The sequence below is a fragment of the Acipenser ruthenus genome, chromosome 34 (assembly GCF_902713425.1).
Source record: "Acipenser ruthenus chromosome 34, fAciRut3.2 maternal haplotype, whole genome shotgun sequence".
NCBI lineage: Eukaryota > Metazoa > Chordata > Actinopteri > Acipenseriformes > Acipenseridae > Acipenser > Acipenser ruthenus.
The window spans coordinates 1,670,924-1,688,322 of NC_081222.1; the positions used below are offsets into that span (position 1 = coordinate 1,670,924).

Below are 17,399 nucleotides of genomic sequence, written 5' to 3' on the forward strand. Positions count from 1 at the left end.
TATTGCAGTGCCGTGTATGGTATTGCAGTGCCGTGTATGGTATTGCAGTGCCGTGTATGGTATTGCAGTGCCGTGTATGGTATTGCAGTGCCGTGTATGGTATTGCAGTGCAGTGTATGGTATTGCAGTGCAGTGTATGGTATTGCAGTGCCGTGTATTGCAGTGCCGTGTATTGCAGTGCCGTGTATTGCAGTGCCGTGTATTGCAGTGCCGTGTATTGTATTGCAGTGCCGTGTATTGCAGTGTAGTGTACTGCAGTGCAGTGTATCACACTTTGCTGTGCTCTGCTGCTCTGCTCTGTGTGCAGGGTCGTACCGCTCTCCGAGTCCGAGTCCCCTCGCTCCAGACTCCCTGCGCTGCTCACGATGTTCATCAGGTGGATGGCAGTCCAGGCGAAGGGCATGCGGTAACGTCCCAGCCGAGAGCAGTACTGGTCAGCCTGGACTCGCAGCTTCTCCAGCTTCTCCTTGTGCTGCACGACAGAGGAGGAGGAGGAGGAGGAAGAGACGGTCAGAGGACAGCATACCGGACCACTGACTCGAAGAGAGCTAAAAACAACTACGACATTCGCAATGAAAAGAATAGCTCGTTCATATTTTTGGTTTTTATGTATTATTATTCAAATGTTCCTGTAAAATACTTGCTTTGTATTCTGGGACGATATAAATGTGGATGTTACGGTTTCACATGTAAAATCTGTAAATCAATAGATTAACCGGTAAATGTGTAGATTTACCAGCTCAGCGGTCAATGTGTAAAATAACTAGAGATGATAGTTATGATGCTACAGCATGTGAGGTGAATTCAGAATAATGAAGTAACATCAGGGAGCTTAATGGCAAAACAAATAAATAAATAACTAATTTATTATTCATTTCTTAAACTCCAGCCTTAGGATTTTTTTTATTTTATTATTTGATTAATCTTAATTAATCTCTAAAATTCAGTACATCCCTTCTTGCAATATTATTATTAAATAATACTAATAATAATGTATGTGTTTAGCAGAGACATGTATTAATGTTTTGTCCGATACAGACGTGATTAGAGACAGATTTCTGGTTTTACTTCTAACGACTTTATCCCCCTTGTCTTTCGCTTTATGTAAAAAAAATAAATAAAAGCACTTTCTCAATTTTATTTTAAATCAAAACGTACCACAGGGCAAACATTAGGCATGGAATAACAATATCTCTTCAGCAAAACTCATGCCTCTGCGAAGTGTGATTTCGTATTATTAAGATGAAAAAGCTCACAGGTTTTGCATTTCAGTGAGAATCACAGTCATTTTGTATTCTGAACGGTTGACAGACAGTGATCGTGGATGCAATTAAAAAAAAAAGAGATTGCTTACTACCATCTCCTGAGTTATTTTACACACTGAACGCCGAGCTGGTAAATCTATACGTACACCAGTTATTTTATAGATTTACTGATTTTACACATATACATATTCAAAAACACATTTCTTTAACAAACAGAGACATATTTATTTAGGCATCTAATTGCTCCTTGATCATAAACATGGAAATTTGCAATCGTCAAACTTATGAGTGAGAGCACGCTAAGAGAAAGTGGCTGTACTTGAAAACTGACTCTGTGCTCTGTCAGAGACGCACAGCCGCTGCACGCCACCGGTCTCCTCTGTGTGAGAGTTTGAGGGGCTGCGTTTCCCTGTTCCACTCTCACCTTGGTCGAGTCCGACTCCTTCATGACCATGTAGGGTTCACAGCACTCCCCAATGTCCCCTTGCTGCAGCACTTTCTCCAGCTGGGAACACAAAGTAAGACACGCTCAACGTGGGGCTGGACGCACCTCCTCGGGGTCACAGGACGCAGGCTGGGTCCGAGCGAGCCAGCCGGCCCGCCGCAACACAGCATCTAAACCACAGTGCAGCCCACCTTGATCACAAGGAAGATCTCCGAGGAGGGGTAGGTGATGGAGAAGATGGCTGACCTGGCCAGGGTGGAGATGGCCGTGTAGGGATTGTGGGACCGCAGCAGCCCCTTCACCTGGTCGCAGTTCAAGTCGAAGTAGAAGTTCTCGGAGATCTGCGCGGATCAACAATGCATTGGATCAGAACCTGTGGGAGGGTTAAGGCGACTCCCCCAAACCACCCCGACACCCGGTAAAGAAATGTTCCCCAGGGCCGGGGGCAGCGTCGAAGGATTTTAAAAAGGATTTTAAAAACAGGAACTGACCCCAACCCAGTGTGGACAGCACTGGACAGAGCAAAGGCGAAGTGTTGTGTTTGCGCAACACCGCACAGAGCTCCGTAACACTTCAGTGCGTTTTTTGGAGACCAGGTCGACCCCCAAGAAGCAGGGAGCACCTTCAAGGGTCTGCAGCGCCAACACTTACCTTCTTTTTTTCCTTCACATCGTACAGGGCCAGGACACCGAAGATAGGCTCGATCTCAATTTCAAATCTGAAAAACAAACACACAAGCGCAAGGTGCAGCCAGAAGACCAACACAGGAAAAAAATCGATATGGAAGGTATAATATATACATCTACGGCCGTGATACAGGAGAGTCAACTAACGTACTCTTTTATCTTGTGTAGAAGCACTTTGAAAATCACTTTGACAAACACTGCATGCTTTCCTGAAGATATAAGCAAGAGAACAAACTCAAAGACGGCACTCACTTTAAAGACAGACACTTGACCAGAATCCTCTGTCCAAAGTGTTCTTTTGGAACCTCTGGGACGGTGCAGCGTTCCACTGCTTCATCCTGTCAAGAGCACAGAAACAATACATATATATGTGTGTGTGTGTGTTACCATTTCAAAAGGGGTAGTACGGTTTTAACCCCTTCAGGTACACAAAGAATGGAGCGCTTGTCAGGAACCTGACAATTTGGATGACCAGTTCAAACCGGTCAGTAAAATTTAAACCCTGATTCGTGCACCTCATTGCAAACAATAAGAAAGTTGGCATGTTTTTTTATTTGTGGTACACGTGACCCCCTTGTAAAATCAATGCATCCGTCCTTAAGTTAGCTATTTCTTTTTTTTTTCATTCTTGTTTTAAACTGATCAATTCTGTGTCATGTGACTCAGGGTAGAATTGCATCATCATGATCAGACATGCATTGACTGACAACGGTTTGACAGTCTTTTGCGATGTCTGAAGAGGTCACGTTTGTCGTTGAATTAACCACGTTTCTTTTAGTATTTCTAACTGAGTCACCCTATAGAACAAACTCATTTTGCTTCATAAAGTCGAATGAAACCTGCTGAATAATGTTGCGTTAACATATCGAATCACATACTGCTTTGTAGTTATACAAGCTTACCGAAAAAAATGTCAAACTGAAAAATGTTACATTTCAAAATCTAACATTTACTGTGCTACTAGCAGTGTGGAGTAGTGGTTAGGGCTCTGGACTCTTGACCGGAGGGTCGTGGGTTCAATCCCCAGTGGGGGACACTGCTGTTGTACCCTTGAGCAAGGTACTTTACCTAGATTGCTCCAGTAAAAACCCAACTGTATAAATGGGTAATTGTATGTAAAAATAATGTGATATCTTGTAACAATTGTAAGTCGCCCTGGATAAGGGCGTCTGCTAAGAAATAAATAATAATAATAATATTATGGCTTCCAGTAGACTTTTGCGATGCCATTTTTGTTCTTTGATTACATGATGTAAAATACAATAAATTACGTTCGTATTATTATTATTATTTTTTTAATGTCTCAATCCTAAAATTCTAGGTGATGCAACACATTTGACCGTAGCTGTGGACGGCCGGACTCTCCAGCGAGGTGCCGACCTCATCAGGGGCTTGGAAGAGAGCCAGCAGCTCCGGGTGGCGACTCTCCCTCCTCTGCTCCTTGTTGCGTCGGTCGATCTCCTCCGAGGCTGTGTGGTCGAGCAGGCAGGGCAGGAGGCCGTCCGCAGTGCAGTTCTTCAGGTCGAAGATGCTGGAGGCCCAGCTCCCTCGGGGCGTCCCCTCGAGAGACACGGAGCGGCGCTTCAGGTCCTCCTCAACACACAACAACAAACAATGATATTCATTTCCCTCCTCCGGGGGCTAGGTGGCGCCACTTCACTAATCTTCTTTAAAAACCCATGCCGAGGACAAACAATTTTTTCACGATAAACTATTTCAAAATTTTAACAAGTACTATATAGCTTTGGAACAACACAGTACAGTATCACAGTAAAATAAATCAGATAAACCACATGAAATGACTAAAATAAAGAAACTCTTGTCATCCATACATTGATTTCCTTTTTATACATTTAATTACATTAAGTGTTCTGTGAATGTATATGAATATTGTCAATTTGGCAAACGAATACATTTCAAGCAGTTTTTAAGACAAAGAGAAGCAGTAACTAAACAAGAATGAATCACAAGCTTTCAAGTGGTCTTCTTCAGTTGAAAGTAGGAAAGAGAGATTGGAGGTTTACATTGATTATTCAGTTAGTCCAATACAAGTTATCAACACTCTTCTTTTGACATCTGTGGACTGATATCATTTCATCCAAGCAGTTTTTTTTTTTTCAAATATTAAAATATTTGCACTGTTAAAAAAAAAAAAAACTACTTTTTGAAGTCTGTTTGAACCTCAAAACAAAAAACGTACATTTTCTTTCAGAGAGGAATATAAACCATTTTGAAATCCCTCAAAGCCCTGCTCCTCGTGGAGCGGTCGGTCGATCACGGCAGACCTCAGAAAGAAACGTTACCTGATCGTCCTGACTGACTCTGTCGTCCACAACCTCATCCAGCTCGAAGGTCTGCTTGCACAGGCCTCTCTGTCTCTCCCTCTGCTTCTCAGACGTGTTGGGGGTGTGAACTGTGCTGTAACGCTGGTACCTGAAAGAGGGACAACATCCTAGTTTATCACGGATTGTTATAAATGTTACCAGACTAAAAGGTAATCCCTTAAAATGTAGGAGGCTGTGTGGTCCAGTGGTTAAAGAAAAGGGCTTGTAACCAGGAGGTCCCCGGTTCAAATCCCACCTCAGCCACTGACTCACTGTGTGACCCTGAGCAAGTCACTTCACCTCCTTGTGCTCCGTCTTTCGGGTGAGACGTAGTTGTAAGTGACTCTGCAGCTGATGCATAGTTCACACACCCTAGTCTCTGTAAATCACCTTGGATAAAGGCATCTGCTAAATAAACAAATAATAATAATAATAATAATAATAATAATAATAATAATAACAACAACAACAACAATAATAGGCTGCAAGAAGATTGAAAAACTGGTCTTATGGTGTGCCAAACAATCCGCACAAGAAAATCAGTTTAAATATCACTTACCTCCTCTGAATAATGACCCAGTCGTCTGTATAGACTCCCAGTGAGTCCCTCACGCGTGAGTCCAGGGCACTGAACAAACAAGAAGAAAATCATGCGCTGTTTTTTTAACGAGCTATATAGCGTGGGCTGTATTGTTTTTTCACGGTCAAAAAATAATTATTTCAAGGTATTTACCGACTTTTATTATATAATATTTATAATATTTATTAAAGCAGAAAAAAAAAATCGCGTTGTCACATTCCGAATGTATCATTTTCTCTAGTTATGCAACAAATGTTCCTCAAGCATTACTAGACAGACAATCTTTAGCAGAAATATTTAATTTTTTTACAAACTAGCTTTTTATCTTTTCTAATTTTACCATTAAAACCACATTTTTTGTCTCTAATTTGTGTTTTATTACATTTTGCAGCGTTTAATGTAATGGTTTAGTTCAGTTTTTGGTTTTTTTAAAGTGTGAAGCGATTTGGTTATCCTTGTGGTGAAAGGCACTATAGAAACGTGAATTGTATTGCATCGGTCACATGACACTGAGCTGGCAGTATCAGAGCTCTGCTCCCTCTTTCTCTCTCTCTCACTCACTCCTCCTCCTCGTCCGGTAGGCCTGGCTCCAGTGTCCGGCACTCCCTGGGCTCCAGCGCCACCTCCAGGTCATCCGGGGGGAAGTCGAAGAGCTCTCGGAGGGGACCAGGTCCCACCGCGGGGGGATGTGTGCTCAGATAGTCCTCGAAATCCACCGGCTCCACCACCTCCGTCAGGGGCACCTGCAAAACACACACGGCCAGACATACACTGTGAAGCATGAAATGCAAAACGTGCACAATTACTCGGTTTATATACAACACATGCAGTAACCAGGGATGGAAATAAGACTCCCGTTGCACAGCGGTTTTGATCCAATCCTGGTTTTGCTTTGAGTTTAATAAGACACACACTTGAGCTTGTTAGCTATACACACTGTGGCTAATCAAGCTCATAGTAAAGTCTGGAATGGGTGAAACCGCTATGCAACAGGAGTCTGATTTCCATCCCTGTATATAAGAGAGCACCAAACTGCATGCTGGTAAAAGGCCAAGATGAAAAAAAAATTAAGAACAAACTCAGCATTCTGAATAGAAGCCAGAAGTGAGTTCTATAGAATTTCAAACAAGTTCCTGGAACTGCTAAGAGACTGTTATGAACAGATCTCATAGTACGGGCATGTTTGTAAGGGATAAGTAACTCAGACAAGTAAGCAGGACCAAGGCATTCATTATCAATCTCTCTCTGCTCCAGCTGCGTGGGAATATTATTAATATGACTGAATGGACGCTGTCCCAGAAATGTAATATAGCTGGTTACTTTGATTGTATATTAAAAAAAAAAAAAAAATGACTAGACAAAGTTTTAATATCAGCTACAATAAACCGGACAAGCGCAGATTGAACATCCTGAGTTCAAGAGGTCTCTTGGGAACTCTCTGTATTAAGAGGCAGGGGTACAGCGGCGGTCTGTGTGGTTTAGCGGTTTTTACAGCGGTTTCCTCTTAGTCGTGAATAACAGCCTCCTTCTCCAATCCACTTCCTGTACTTGCAAAAAAAAAAAGCAACTCTGAATTGAAGTAATGCTGCTGTATCTAAAAAAAAAAAAATGTATTTTTAGTCTTGCAAGGAAGTATTTTGGTTTGTAGGTTTCTCATGGTAACTTCTGTTATCTTTGGCACAGCCCTTATAAAAGTTTACCAATGTGTTTTTGACACGCTTTCCCCTGGTTATACAATCCATTTACCAGAGTTTATCCTGGTTTGCCATGTTTATTAACATGCTTTACTAGACCTCGCTATTCTTTACCATACTATGCTGTATTATACTTTGCTATGTTTTTACGATGGGAAACTTTTATAAGGGAGTACCTGGTCTAAGCAGCAACTTGCTAACAACTATCCGTCACACTCTGAGAGCGTGATTGTCCGTTTCCAAAAAGCAGGACTTATCAAGTACTAGCCTTACTGGGATTAACTGTCAACACCAACCCCCCGAACCTGGGACCCCCGGACCACCCCAACCCCTCTGAACCAATCTTCACAGGAATCTGGTTCCTCAACAGATTTCTCAAGAGAAATACATACAGGAAAATACAACAATGAGGGTGCCTGTCTTCCTGAAGAAAATATGTCAGAAATGCAGTCGCCCCCCCACCCCACCCTGCCTCTGGAGACATGCGTGCTCAGAGCGAGCGGTCAGGGGAAAGTAAACTGTGAGTGTAACCCCCCGCCCCCAAACACAGCCGCACAGAGCAGCACTCACACCTCCCCTGTCCACAACACAAGCATTCTCCCACACAGCACTGGACGTGCTGTTCTTGCAGGGGCAGCAAGGGGGCGAACATTATCAACTCCAGTACAGGGCTCTCTCAGGATTGAAGTAATGAAACCTACATCTGCCAACCCCATTCAATACAGAACTGCTGGGAAACTTCCTGTAAAAATATAAATCGCTTAGAGTTTATTCCTACGTCTTCCCGGCGATTGTTTGATATCACGGTATTTTTTATTGGTTAAGTCAACAACAGGGACGGCTGCTTTAGAAATGATTTTGATACAGTATTTACGAATGGACTTATTTTAAATGAATATATATATATATATATATATATATATATATATAAATATAATTTTGTTGAATTATATACAGTGACATATTTACTGTTTTCCAACAAGAAAGGAACTTTTAAATCAATTAGATTTTTTTTTTTATTGTTTATGAATTGTGTATTTCAATTAAAAAAAAAAATAATAAAATCAGTACAGTACTGATATTGAATTAACCAGAAGGAACAAAAAAAAATAGCACAAGACAGAACAAATGATAGAAAGACAGACAAAAAAAAGAACAAAACGAAAACATAAAGAAAAAAGAATGACAGAAAGCAAAGAGCGACAGGAGGAAAGGATCAGAACAGAATAGAAAGAACAGAACGACACAGAGCAAGCCAAAAGCAGCCGGGCAGCCGCACAGACAGAGAGGGAGTGTTTGGCAGGGAGGTATGAGCAGCTGTTCACTCACAGATTGCTGGGAGCCGCTCCTTTTCTTGGACAGCTGAGGAGACCCTCCATATTCCCGGGAAACCTGCTTCCTCACTTCAGCTGCCACCGTCCTGAGAGAGAGAGACAGAGAGAGAGAGAGAGATAATCACTGTCTCGCTGAGAGAAAGGCCAGGAATTCACCTCTGCCAGCCTGCAGTTCCGATCCCGCTGCAGTGCAAGACGGCCTGGGTAGATATCAATGAGACACCCCCTGGATATTTATTCGGCCTCCACCAAACTCAAAACCCTCTGCAAATCGCACGTTTCAGCGGGGTTGGAAATAAGACTCCTATTGCATAGCAGTTTTACCCATTCAAGGTTTTAATGCAAGCTTGATAAGCCGCAGTGTACAGGTAACAAGCTCAGGTGTGTCTTTTTATTAAACTCACAGTGAAACCAGGAATGGATCACACTGCTTGCAAGCTGAGTCTTATTTCCATCCCTGTTCCGGGAACAAGCAACTTTTTTTGTTTTTTTTATTTCACAGAAATTTTAGAGAAGGAGGTGCTGGTTTATAAAAAGGGAGGGGCGATCAATGGGTTACCTAGTCATGTTGCTGAAGGAGACTCTTCTTCACACAGAGAGTGGGGAGGGGATGGAATGGGTTGCCTAGTCATGTTGCTGAAGGAGACTCTTCTTCACACAGAGAGTGGTGAGGGGATGGAATGGGTTACCTAGTCATGTTGCTGAAGGAGACTCTTCACACAGAGAGTGGTGAGGTGATGGAATGGGTTACTTAGTCATGTTGTTGAAGGAGACTCTTCTTCACACAGAGAGTGGTGAGGGGATGGAATGGGTTGCCTAGTCATGTTGCTGAAGGAGACTCTTCTTCACACAGAGAGTGGGGAGGGGATGGAATGGGTTGCCTAGTCATGTTGCTGAAGGAGACTCTTCACACAGAGAGCGGTGAGGGGATGGAATGGGTTACCTAGTCATGTTGCTGAAGGAGACTCTTCTTCACACAGAGAGTGGGGAGGGGATGGAATGGGTTACCTAGTCATGTTGCTGAAGGAGACTCTTCACACAGAGAGTGGTGAGGGGATGGAATGGGTTGCCTAGTCATGTTGCTGAAGGAGACTCTTCTTCACACAGAGAGTGGGGAGGGGATGGAATGGGTTACCTAGTCATGTTGCTGAAGGAGACTCTTCTTCACACAGAGAGTGGGGAGGGGATGGAATGGGTTGCCTAGTCATGTTGCTGATGCTGAATCACTGGGATCCTTTAAGACCCGAAAAGATCTAAATTATGTTCGTACAGAACCCTAAAATTCCAAGCGATGCAAACCCTCTGGCCAGAGCTGTACATGTGTTTGATTTTTGTGCATGTCTCTGAACGAAAGAATGAAAGTCTGCCAGAATAACCATACAAATCCGTTCACAAAGGAAAACCTGTAGTTTTATTACTAAATAAGAAACACCCAGCCTGCTATTAGGCCTGAGTCTGCGCCAATGCTCCAAAATTACGTTGCAATGACTAACTGCAACGGTCTCTCTCGAATTATTTAGAAAGCCCAAGCACCCGAGGGAGGGGTGCAGTGTACAGCACACCAGGGTGGGGCACTTGACTCCGAGCGAGGCTGCAGCACAGCCAACAAAATCTGGGTGTTAACTTCTCACGCATTTTCATATAAAACAATTCACGAACCCAGCCAACACTACAGGTAGACATTAGATCATCGACTGCTGTATGTTTCACCGGTATTTAGCTTCTAGAGTTTAACTCCAATGCCCATTTCCGTATCACATCAAGGCTTCGCCACCTTTCTATATTATTATTTTATTTTCAAATCCAGCCTCGCAAGCCAGAATTTTTCGTAAGCAGAACATTGTGTTGGACAGGGAAGGGAATCTAGTTACTGAATTTTTTTTTTTTTTCTCTCATTTTCAAAACTGCTTGGGCATCAGGGGGTTAATATCCTATTCCACGTGTACGACTGTCTGTTCATCGTTCGTCGTGCTGAATTTGGACAGCGCAGGCTGCTGCCAGAGTGGTTTGTGTAATCCGCTGGAGACTGCATTGCGTCTTATCTCTCGGACGAGCTTCGGGGGGTCGTTGGTTTCCCATGGATCGCCTGGCTGCAGATGTGAAAATGAATCATTCCTGCCCTCGCTGTCGCTTGTTGAGAAACAAGCACACAAGCGTTCTCTCCCGCGGTGTCTGCTCTGGAAGACGCTGTGAAGTCGGAGATGAAGTCTGTGACGGATGGAGCCAGCTGCTGAAACCACTGAGAGCTACAGTAGCACATCAGGTTTTACAGCACCGACGTTGTGGAATGATCTGCTACGATTTGTAAGGGAGGCACCATCTGTTGCTGCTTTTTAAATTAAGATTAAAAGACGCATTTTTATAATTTAGCAGATGTATTTAAAAAAAATACAATTACACAGCAGTCAGTCGCATATCGGACTGCGGAGGGACCAGAGGAAGGGTGGAGATGTAAAAAGTCAGATAAATGAATCCTGTTTTAAACCCCATTACACACAGCTGTAACCATTACTACAGTCACACAATTGTTTTGAGATTCAGCTTTTATCAGGGAGCTCCCCTAAATCCCTTGTTTAGAAAGATACAGGGTATGAATGCTTGTGACAGGGTAGCCGTCTGCCGCGCGGGTGCATGCATTCGCTGCTGAGTGACAGGCAGGAGATCGAGACGGAGGCTGATACGCCCCCTGCAGGCGAACAGGATTTATTTACATATCAACACACTGAACAGCTCACGTGACACTACCAGCAATGGCAGCGCACGGAGCACACACAACACAGTGCACGAAACCTTCTGTGGGATCTCTGAACTAATCTTCACAATATACATTTGCACAAAAAGCCCGGGTAATTTACACAGCAGCAAAATGACGTTACTGAAGAGCTTGATGACGGAGGATAAACGGGTAGGCCGGACATGCGACGGATTACTGTACTACACTTAAATAAAACTATAATTATCACTGCTTTTTAAAGCAATAATTAAAATGACTTACTATTTTACTGTATGCAATTTAAGGAGGCGTTAGTATTTTGTCATCTTGTTTTGTATGTGTTTCAGTTTTGTTACCTGTAAAGCACTTTTAAGGCGATTTATCTCGAAAGGCGCTACAGAAGTAAGATTGATTGGCTATTGCAGAAGTATCAGTGCCCAAAGAATTGACTGGGGTTGTAATGACCTAAAAAGAGGGGCTCTTAATACGGCTTTAAAATGTTTAAACGCTATCCTATTTACACAAGGAATTGAGCAGCTGTTCAAATGGTTTCTTCTTCAAACACATTTGAGAGCGACTCGAGCATCACGAGGAGGAAACTGGCCATTTGGACAACCAGATCCAACCTAGTCAGTACATATGAAACCCTATTTCGTACACCTCCTTGCAAAAAAACAAAAAGTTAGCATTAAATGTTATTTGTGGGACACGTATGTACCTTAACGGGATAACACTTTTTACTATTTTCTTACCTGGCTTAAAAAAAAAAAGTTAGGAATTTAGTTCCGATTTACTTTCTGATTACTCTCAAACTTTTTTTTTTTTTTTTTTTTAATATATATATATATATATATATATATATATATATATATATATATATATATATATATATATATATATAATTTTCCCTATATAACAGCTCTGAGCGTCAGCACAGGGTCTTGAAGGAGGTCCATGTTACTTGTAATTTGTTTTCATGTTGTATAAAGTCACAGCTGGACTCGGTTCAGAATCTCAGAGTCTCTGGTCTGTTGTTTTGAGCTTTCTCATTAGTCACACTCCCTCCCCCCAGGCTACAGGAAGCCCCACAATCAGCAGACACTTGGGAGAGGAGAGGAGCGAGGGGCCCCCCCCCGACAGAATCGCTTGGAACGAACAAAACAAAATGAGTCCTGATTTCACAATCTTTCAAGCTGCCCAGTGCCTTAAGGTCAACAGCATCTCCTGCTTACATAGCCTCACCTCGATCTCAATGCTTCTTCGAAACAAACCAGCACCGCTTCAAAAGCATCAAGCAGGCAAACATGACCACGCTTCTATTCATTCATGTAAAGACCGATGCATCAAGGACTACTCTACAGAATCTCTCTCTGGTCTTACATAGGCCATTTGATATGGGAACCAGCTTTATTTTATTATTTATTTCTTAGCAGACGCCCTTATCCAGTGAGACTTACAATTGTTACAAGATATCACATTATTTTTACATACAATTAACCATTTATACAGTTGGGTTTTCACTGGAGCAATCTAGGTAAAATACCTTGCTCAAGGGTACAGCAGCAGTGTCCCCCCACCTGGGATTGAACCCACGACCCTCCGGTCAAGAGTCCAGAGCCCTAACCACTACTCCACACTGCTTCCCCAATGACATTATACTACTGCAGCACTTGTGTTGCCATTACAAGCCAACTTGGAGAAGTACTGTAGTAATATTTTGTTTTTGAATATATTGAAAGAATATCAATGCAAAAGTCATGTTGATCCCAGCAGTAAAAACATAAAGACTGCGAGTGAATGATTTCTGCTAGGCACTCCCTTTGTCGAACCACGCACTGCGCACCCAGCACCACGCAGGGTTAAATTACACCGCTCAGCAAAGCCAGGAAAACCGGCAACGCTCTCCACCCTTTCCTGGATTTCCTCGTCGCAACAGATCTGGAAATGGGTTAGACTTCTTTAAAACACAAACAAACAGACCTATCCAGCAAGCTCGGACTGCAGCACGCCGGTGAAGCCGAATGTGTACTGTAAATATGCCGAGTCTGCGATAACATGCTGTACACACAAGCCTCTTTCATGATTAGCAGGTTTAAATCTGTCATCAAGACAAGAAGCCAGCCAGCAGGCTGTACCGACGCAGAACGACACTCTCGTCAGATCTGGGGAGATTGAAACGAAGCACTGGATGCAAAAATGTGTCTGTGGAAATAGTCCTACTGCTAAAGAATGCGCTTTGCAATGACACTTAAATGTGCTTGGCGAGACTTTAAACCTTACACTAAAAATAACTTTTCATGTATTTAACAGATGCCGGAAGCTGATGTCTTATTAATGAACAAAGGGATTTAAAGGGATTTTGCCATGGTCTGCTGTTTAAATGCACGCTTCCTTAAATAACTGAAACGATAAATAATCCCTTCTTAAAAAAGACAAGACACCCACTAGTGCAGCGACAGTCCAAATTTTATTCATTTACAGCTACGACTTGGGGGGTTATCTGTTCGTTATTGTAGTTATATACATAACAATGCCCAGTGTTGAAACAGACAGCAGCATCGTCCACTCAACACCACAGCAGCTAAACACATTCCTAAACAAATGTATTACTACAGTTAAAATGCAGTAATACTGGATCACGTTTTAACAAGCATGAAAACATGGGGTGGGGGGGTGGCCCCTTTTTTTTGGGGGGGGGGGGGGGTAGCCCCTTTGTCATCCCTTATTTAGCCCCCCCCCAAAAAAAGTTTGACAACTCTGTCTTAAACCAAGAGCTTTTAATCACTTTCTTAACCCTTACAGTCCTGAATTATTTTTGGCCGAGCTGAAGAACACAAAAGGAATTTCACCAAAATATTTGAATTGTGTAACGGGAGTATTTTAAAAACTTTGAACTGTGCTATGGCTAGACAGCTCACAACACAACACAGCTCACCTCAGGAGGCTGTGTGGTCCAGTGGTTAAAGAAAAGGGCTTGTAACCAGGAGGTCCCCGGTTCAAATCCCACCTCAGCCACTGACTCATTGTGTGACCCTGAGCAAGTCACTTAACCTCCTTGTGTTCCGTCTTTCGGGTGAGACGTAGTTGTAAGTGACTCTGCAGCTGATGCATAGTTCACACACCCTAGTTTCTGTAAGTCGCCTTGGATAAAGGCGTCTGCTAAATAAACAAATAATAATAATAATAACACTGCACACTTAAGTGAGCTGCATCACTCCCTCTCATTCTGAGCTCACAGTTTCATCACAAGGGTCTCTGGTCCCTTTCGTTTCCCTCCTTCGCTGACGATGTACTGCAAAGGCGAAGCAGCCCAAGGAACCACAACGAGATGCCTTTTAAATTATTCACATGCATTGCAGCGCAGTCAGACCAGGGCTGTTTGTCACTGCAGCAGAACAGTGGAGCATTGTCGTTGATCAAAATACACAATAGCAGCAGGATCCTATTCCACAGCACAGTGCTAGGCACTTGCTTTGTAACGAGACCCAGGATCACACAAGCAGTCCAGTGTCATCGCGATGCAGACAGGCACCAGGGTGATTCACCAATCATTGAATGTGTGATTGAGGCTGGCAGAATAAACTCAGCGATGCTCAATAACCAATGAATGCCTCCTTAACTGCTGACGAAGAGAAGGGTCCCATGCTTTTACATTTCCCGTTATAATTCCTAATGCCGGTTTGCCAGGCCGCCTTCCACAGTTCAGTCCAGAGGTGGTTCTTCCACTCCTGGTCTTTGTTCCAACCCTGTTCTAAATCGTTGAATTGATCCAATTAAATCTGCATTTAGACCGGAAGATCCAGTGTTACCTGTTAAACCTGGAGTGGAATAGACCTCCAGGACTGGGATTGATTGGACATCCCTGGTTTAGCCTTCTGCGCACTCTGGCTTTATTATTATTATTATTATTATTTATTTCTTAGCAGACGCCCTTATCCAGGGCGACTTACAATTATTACAAGATTTCACATTATACAGATATCACATTATTTTTACATACAATTACCCATTTATACAGTTGGGTTTTTACTGGAGCAATCTAGGTAAATTACCTTGCTCAAGGGTACAACAGCAGTGTCCCCCACCTGGGATTGAACCCACAACCCTCCGGTCAAGAGTCCAGAGCCCTAACCACTACTCCACACCGCTGCTTATTAGACAGAAGGCTGCGTTTGCACTCCAGTTTGTTTGCCCCCCCGTGTTTCCGCACAGTATCAGTAAACATGACTGAAAATGAAAATGCAATATTCCTGTGCGCATCTAATCAAAACTGGCCGAGCAGGTTTGGCAACACAAGGGCATAGCATTGGTAAAACGACACAAAAGGGTAGTATTTTTTAACATGCTTCATTTTGAAAACACACACTCGCGCCAACACTATAGTTTCCTAAACTACACTGCAGTAAATACTACACTATCTGGAAACGATCGTGTTTTGAGGACGGCGCTACGGTATTTTCGTACAGTACAGAAAACAGATGGCAAGGTGCCAGTAAAGATCCTACTCGAGACAGGTAGCATATGCGGTTTTGTATTGCTTTGTTGTTTTGAACCCAAAAAGACACGACCTCCTTTTAATACAAGCCGGTTATCTGGAAAACTGGAGCACGAAATGAAACGGGTTTTCAAACTACACCGTGTGAAATTGTGTTCGACAACAGGAAATGGTACACAATGCATTCTCAAACCGACCAGACGAAAACGAAGTGACACCGGCTTCAGTTTTAAGAAAGAGAGAAAAGTACTTAATTATAATGATTTTAAAACGGACTGTCTTTAACTTTAACTTCTTCTAAATACAAAATAACGCCCACAGACTTTTTATTGGGGTTTTTTCTCACGTACCCCGCCCGTAATACATGTTGTTAAAACATAAAAACGACAATGGTACTCATATAGTCTTTTTTTTATTACTTTGAAATATTATTATATATTAAAATATGTTTGTGTTGCTTAAATAAAAACCTGAACCTCAAAAAACACTTTTTAAAAACAGGAACAATTATTTAAAAAAGCATTGTCGTTGTACTTTGTCAAATCAGTTTGGATTAATTACGGAACACAGAGATGACTGTATCGAAAACTCCCAGTACAGTACAATGCAAACCAGACCACCAACAAACAACAAAAGAAACGATTGTTATGCCAAAAGTTACTGCAAAGCCTTTTAAAGCTTTTATATATAAAAAAATAATACTAAAAAAAATTGGCATTCATGTCAGATTTCAATTCATTGCTAAATCAGTGGGGAGTCAGAGAAGTGGACAAAACAAAGACATCTTAAAAAAACGTCTTTAAAAGGTTAAACGAACGCGTTTGAACCCGAGTCCGCTCCGGTGCTGTAAATACATTCATCGGAAAGAATGTTGCTGTTTGTGACGTACCTGTTTATTTTATGCGCGAAAGCCCTTCGCTCTGTGTTCGAAGCTGCCATCGTTCCTTCCCCATTCACCTTGTGTTCTGTTTCTGCAGGAGAGATTCGATTTCGATTATTCGAAGGGTGCTTTCCTCTTTCCTGCTGCGGGCAACACTGTGTGCCAGTGTCGCCCCCTGGGCGGGAGGAACGGGAATTTCACAGGATTTCACAATTACATTCGTATTCTGCTCCCGGCTGTGTTATCATTTACAAACATCGCAAATTAATCTCTAAAATAATTTCCAGTTATCTAAAAAAAAAATATTTACACAGAGAATTGTGAGGGTCCCAGTAATGTTGTTGAAGCTGACACCCTGGGGATCCTTCAAGAAGCTGCTTGATGAGATTCTGGGATCAATAAGCTACTAACAACCAAACGAGCAAGATGGGCTGAATGGCTTCCTCTCGTTTGGAAACTTTCTTATGTTCTAATAAAATATCTCTAAATGAACAGGGCGTTATTTAGGAGCTAGGTATGAAAACACGATTTTAAAGATATCTGTATCGGTTTGTAAAGACAGGGTTTTATTACTTAAAAGGAAATGATCTGCTTCCTATGCAATCCCGTGTTTCCTTTTAAAATATCACTGTTCACCGAGAAGGCTATCACACGCAGCGCCTACAAAGGTACCACGAAATGTTCCTGTCTGGATAACTGAGGAAGCCGGCACCTCTGGTCACTATTTATTTTATTTAAAAACGCTTATTCACTGCCAAACATGAACTACTTTAGATGTGTAATGGCTGCAGTATAGTATACTGGCCTTAGGTTTAGGGTCTGGGTGTTGGGAGAGGATTATTCACTGTTTTATTAATATGATAACCACAGTGCAGTGGCCTGACAGGAGCATTTGGTGGTACTTTGTAAGGACAGCGCTTTGGCACGGCCAGGGTCCCTAGTTATATAACGGACCTCTTATCCCCCTCCATCCCTGGGAGGCA

The 17,399-nt window shown here is 42.5% G+C and overlaps 1 protein-coding gene across 5 annotated transcripts in view; it reads right to left on the reverse strand.

Annotated features, from left to right (window-relative positions):
- Window positions 1–16,601, reverse strand: part of LOC117965567 (dedicator of cytokinesis protein 7-like) — a 56,085-nt gene extending 39,484 nt beyond the window's left edge. For 4 of the 5 annotated variants that reach the window (XM_059007229.1, XM_059007228.1, XM_059007227.1 and 1 more), the window contains exons 1-11: window positions 16,426–16,601; window positions 8,324–8,414; window positions 5,862–6,043; window positions 5,280–5,348; window positions 4,700–4,829; window positions 3,777–3,989; window positions 2,649–2,734; window positions 2,362–2,428; window positions 1,902–2,051; window positions 1,690–1,770; window positions 316–472 (exon numbers count right to left, since the gene is read on the reverse strand). In XM_059007229.1, the coding sequence (XP_058863212.1) occupies window positions 316–472; window positions 1,690–1,770; window positions 1,902–2,051; window positions 2,362–2,428; window positions 2,649–2,734; window positions 3,777–3,989; window positions 4,700–4,829; window positions 5,280–5,348; window positions 5,862–6,043; window positions 8,324–8,414; window positions 16,426–16,475 (1,276 nt within the window). In that variant the 5' untranslated portion in view covers window positions 16,476–16,601. The remainder of the gene's footprint in view (window positions 1–315; window positions 473–1,689; window positions 1,771–1,901; window positions 2,052–2,361; window positions 2,429–2,648; window positions 2,735–3,776; window positions 3,990–4,699; window positions 4,830–5,279; window positions 5,349–5,861; window positions 6,044–8,323; window positions 8,415–16,425) is intronic. The other variant, XM_059007226.1, reaches the window with a different exon arrangement.
- Between the last annotated feature and the right edge of the window lie 798 nt (window positions 16,602–17,399).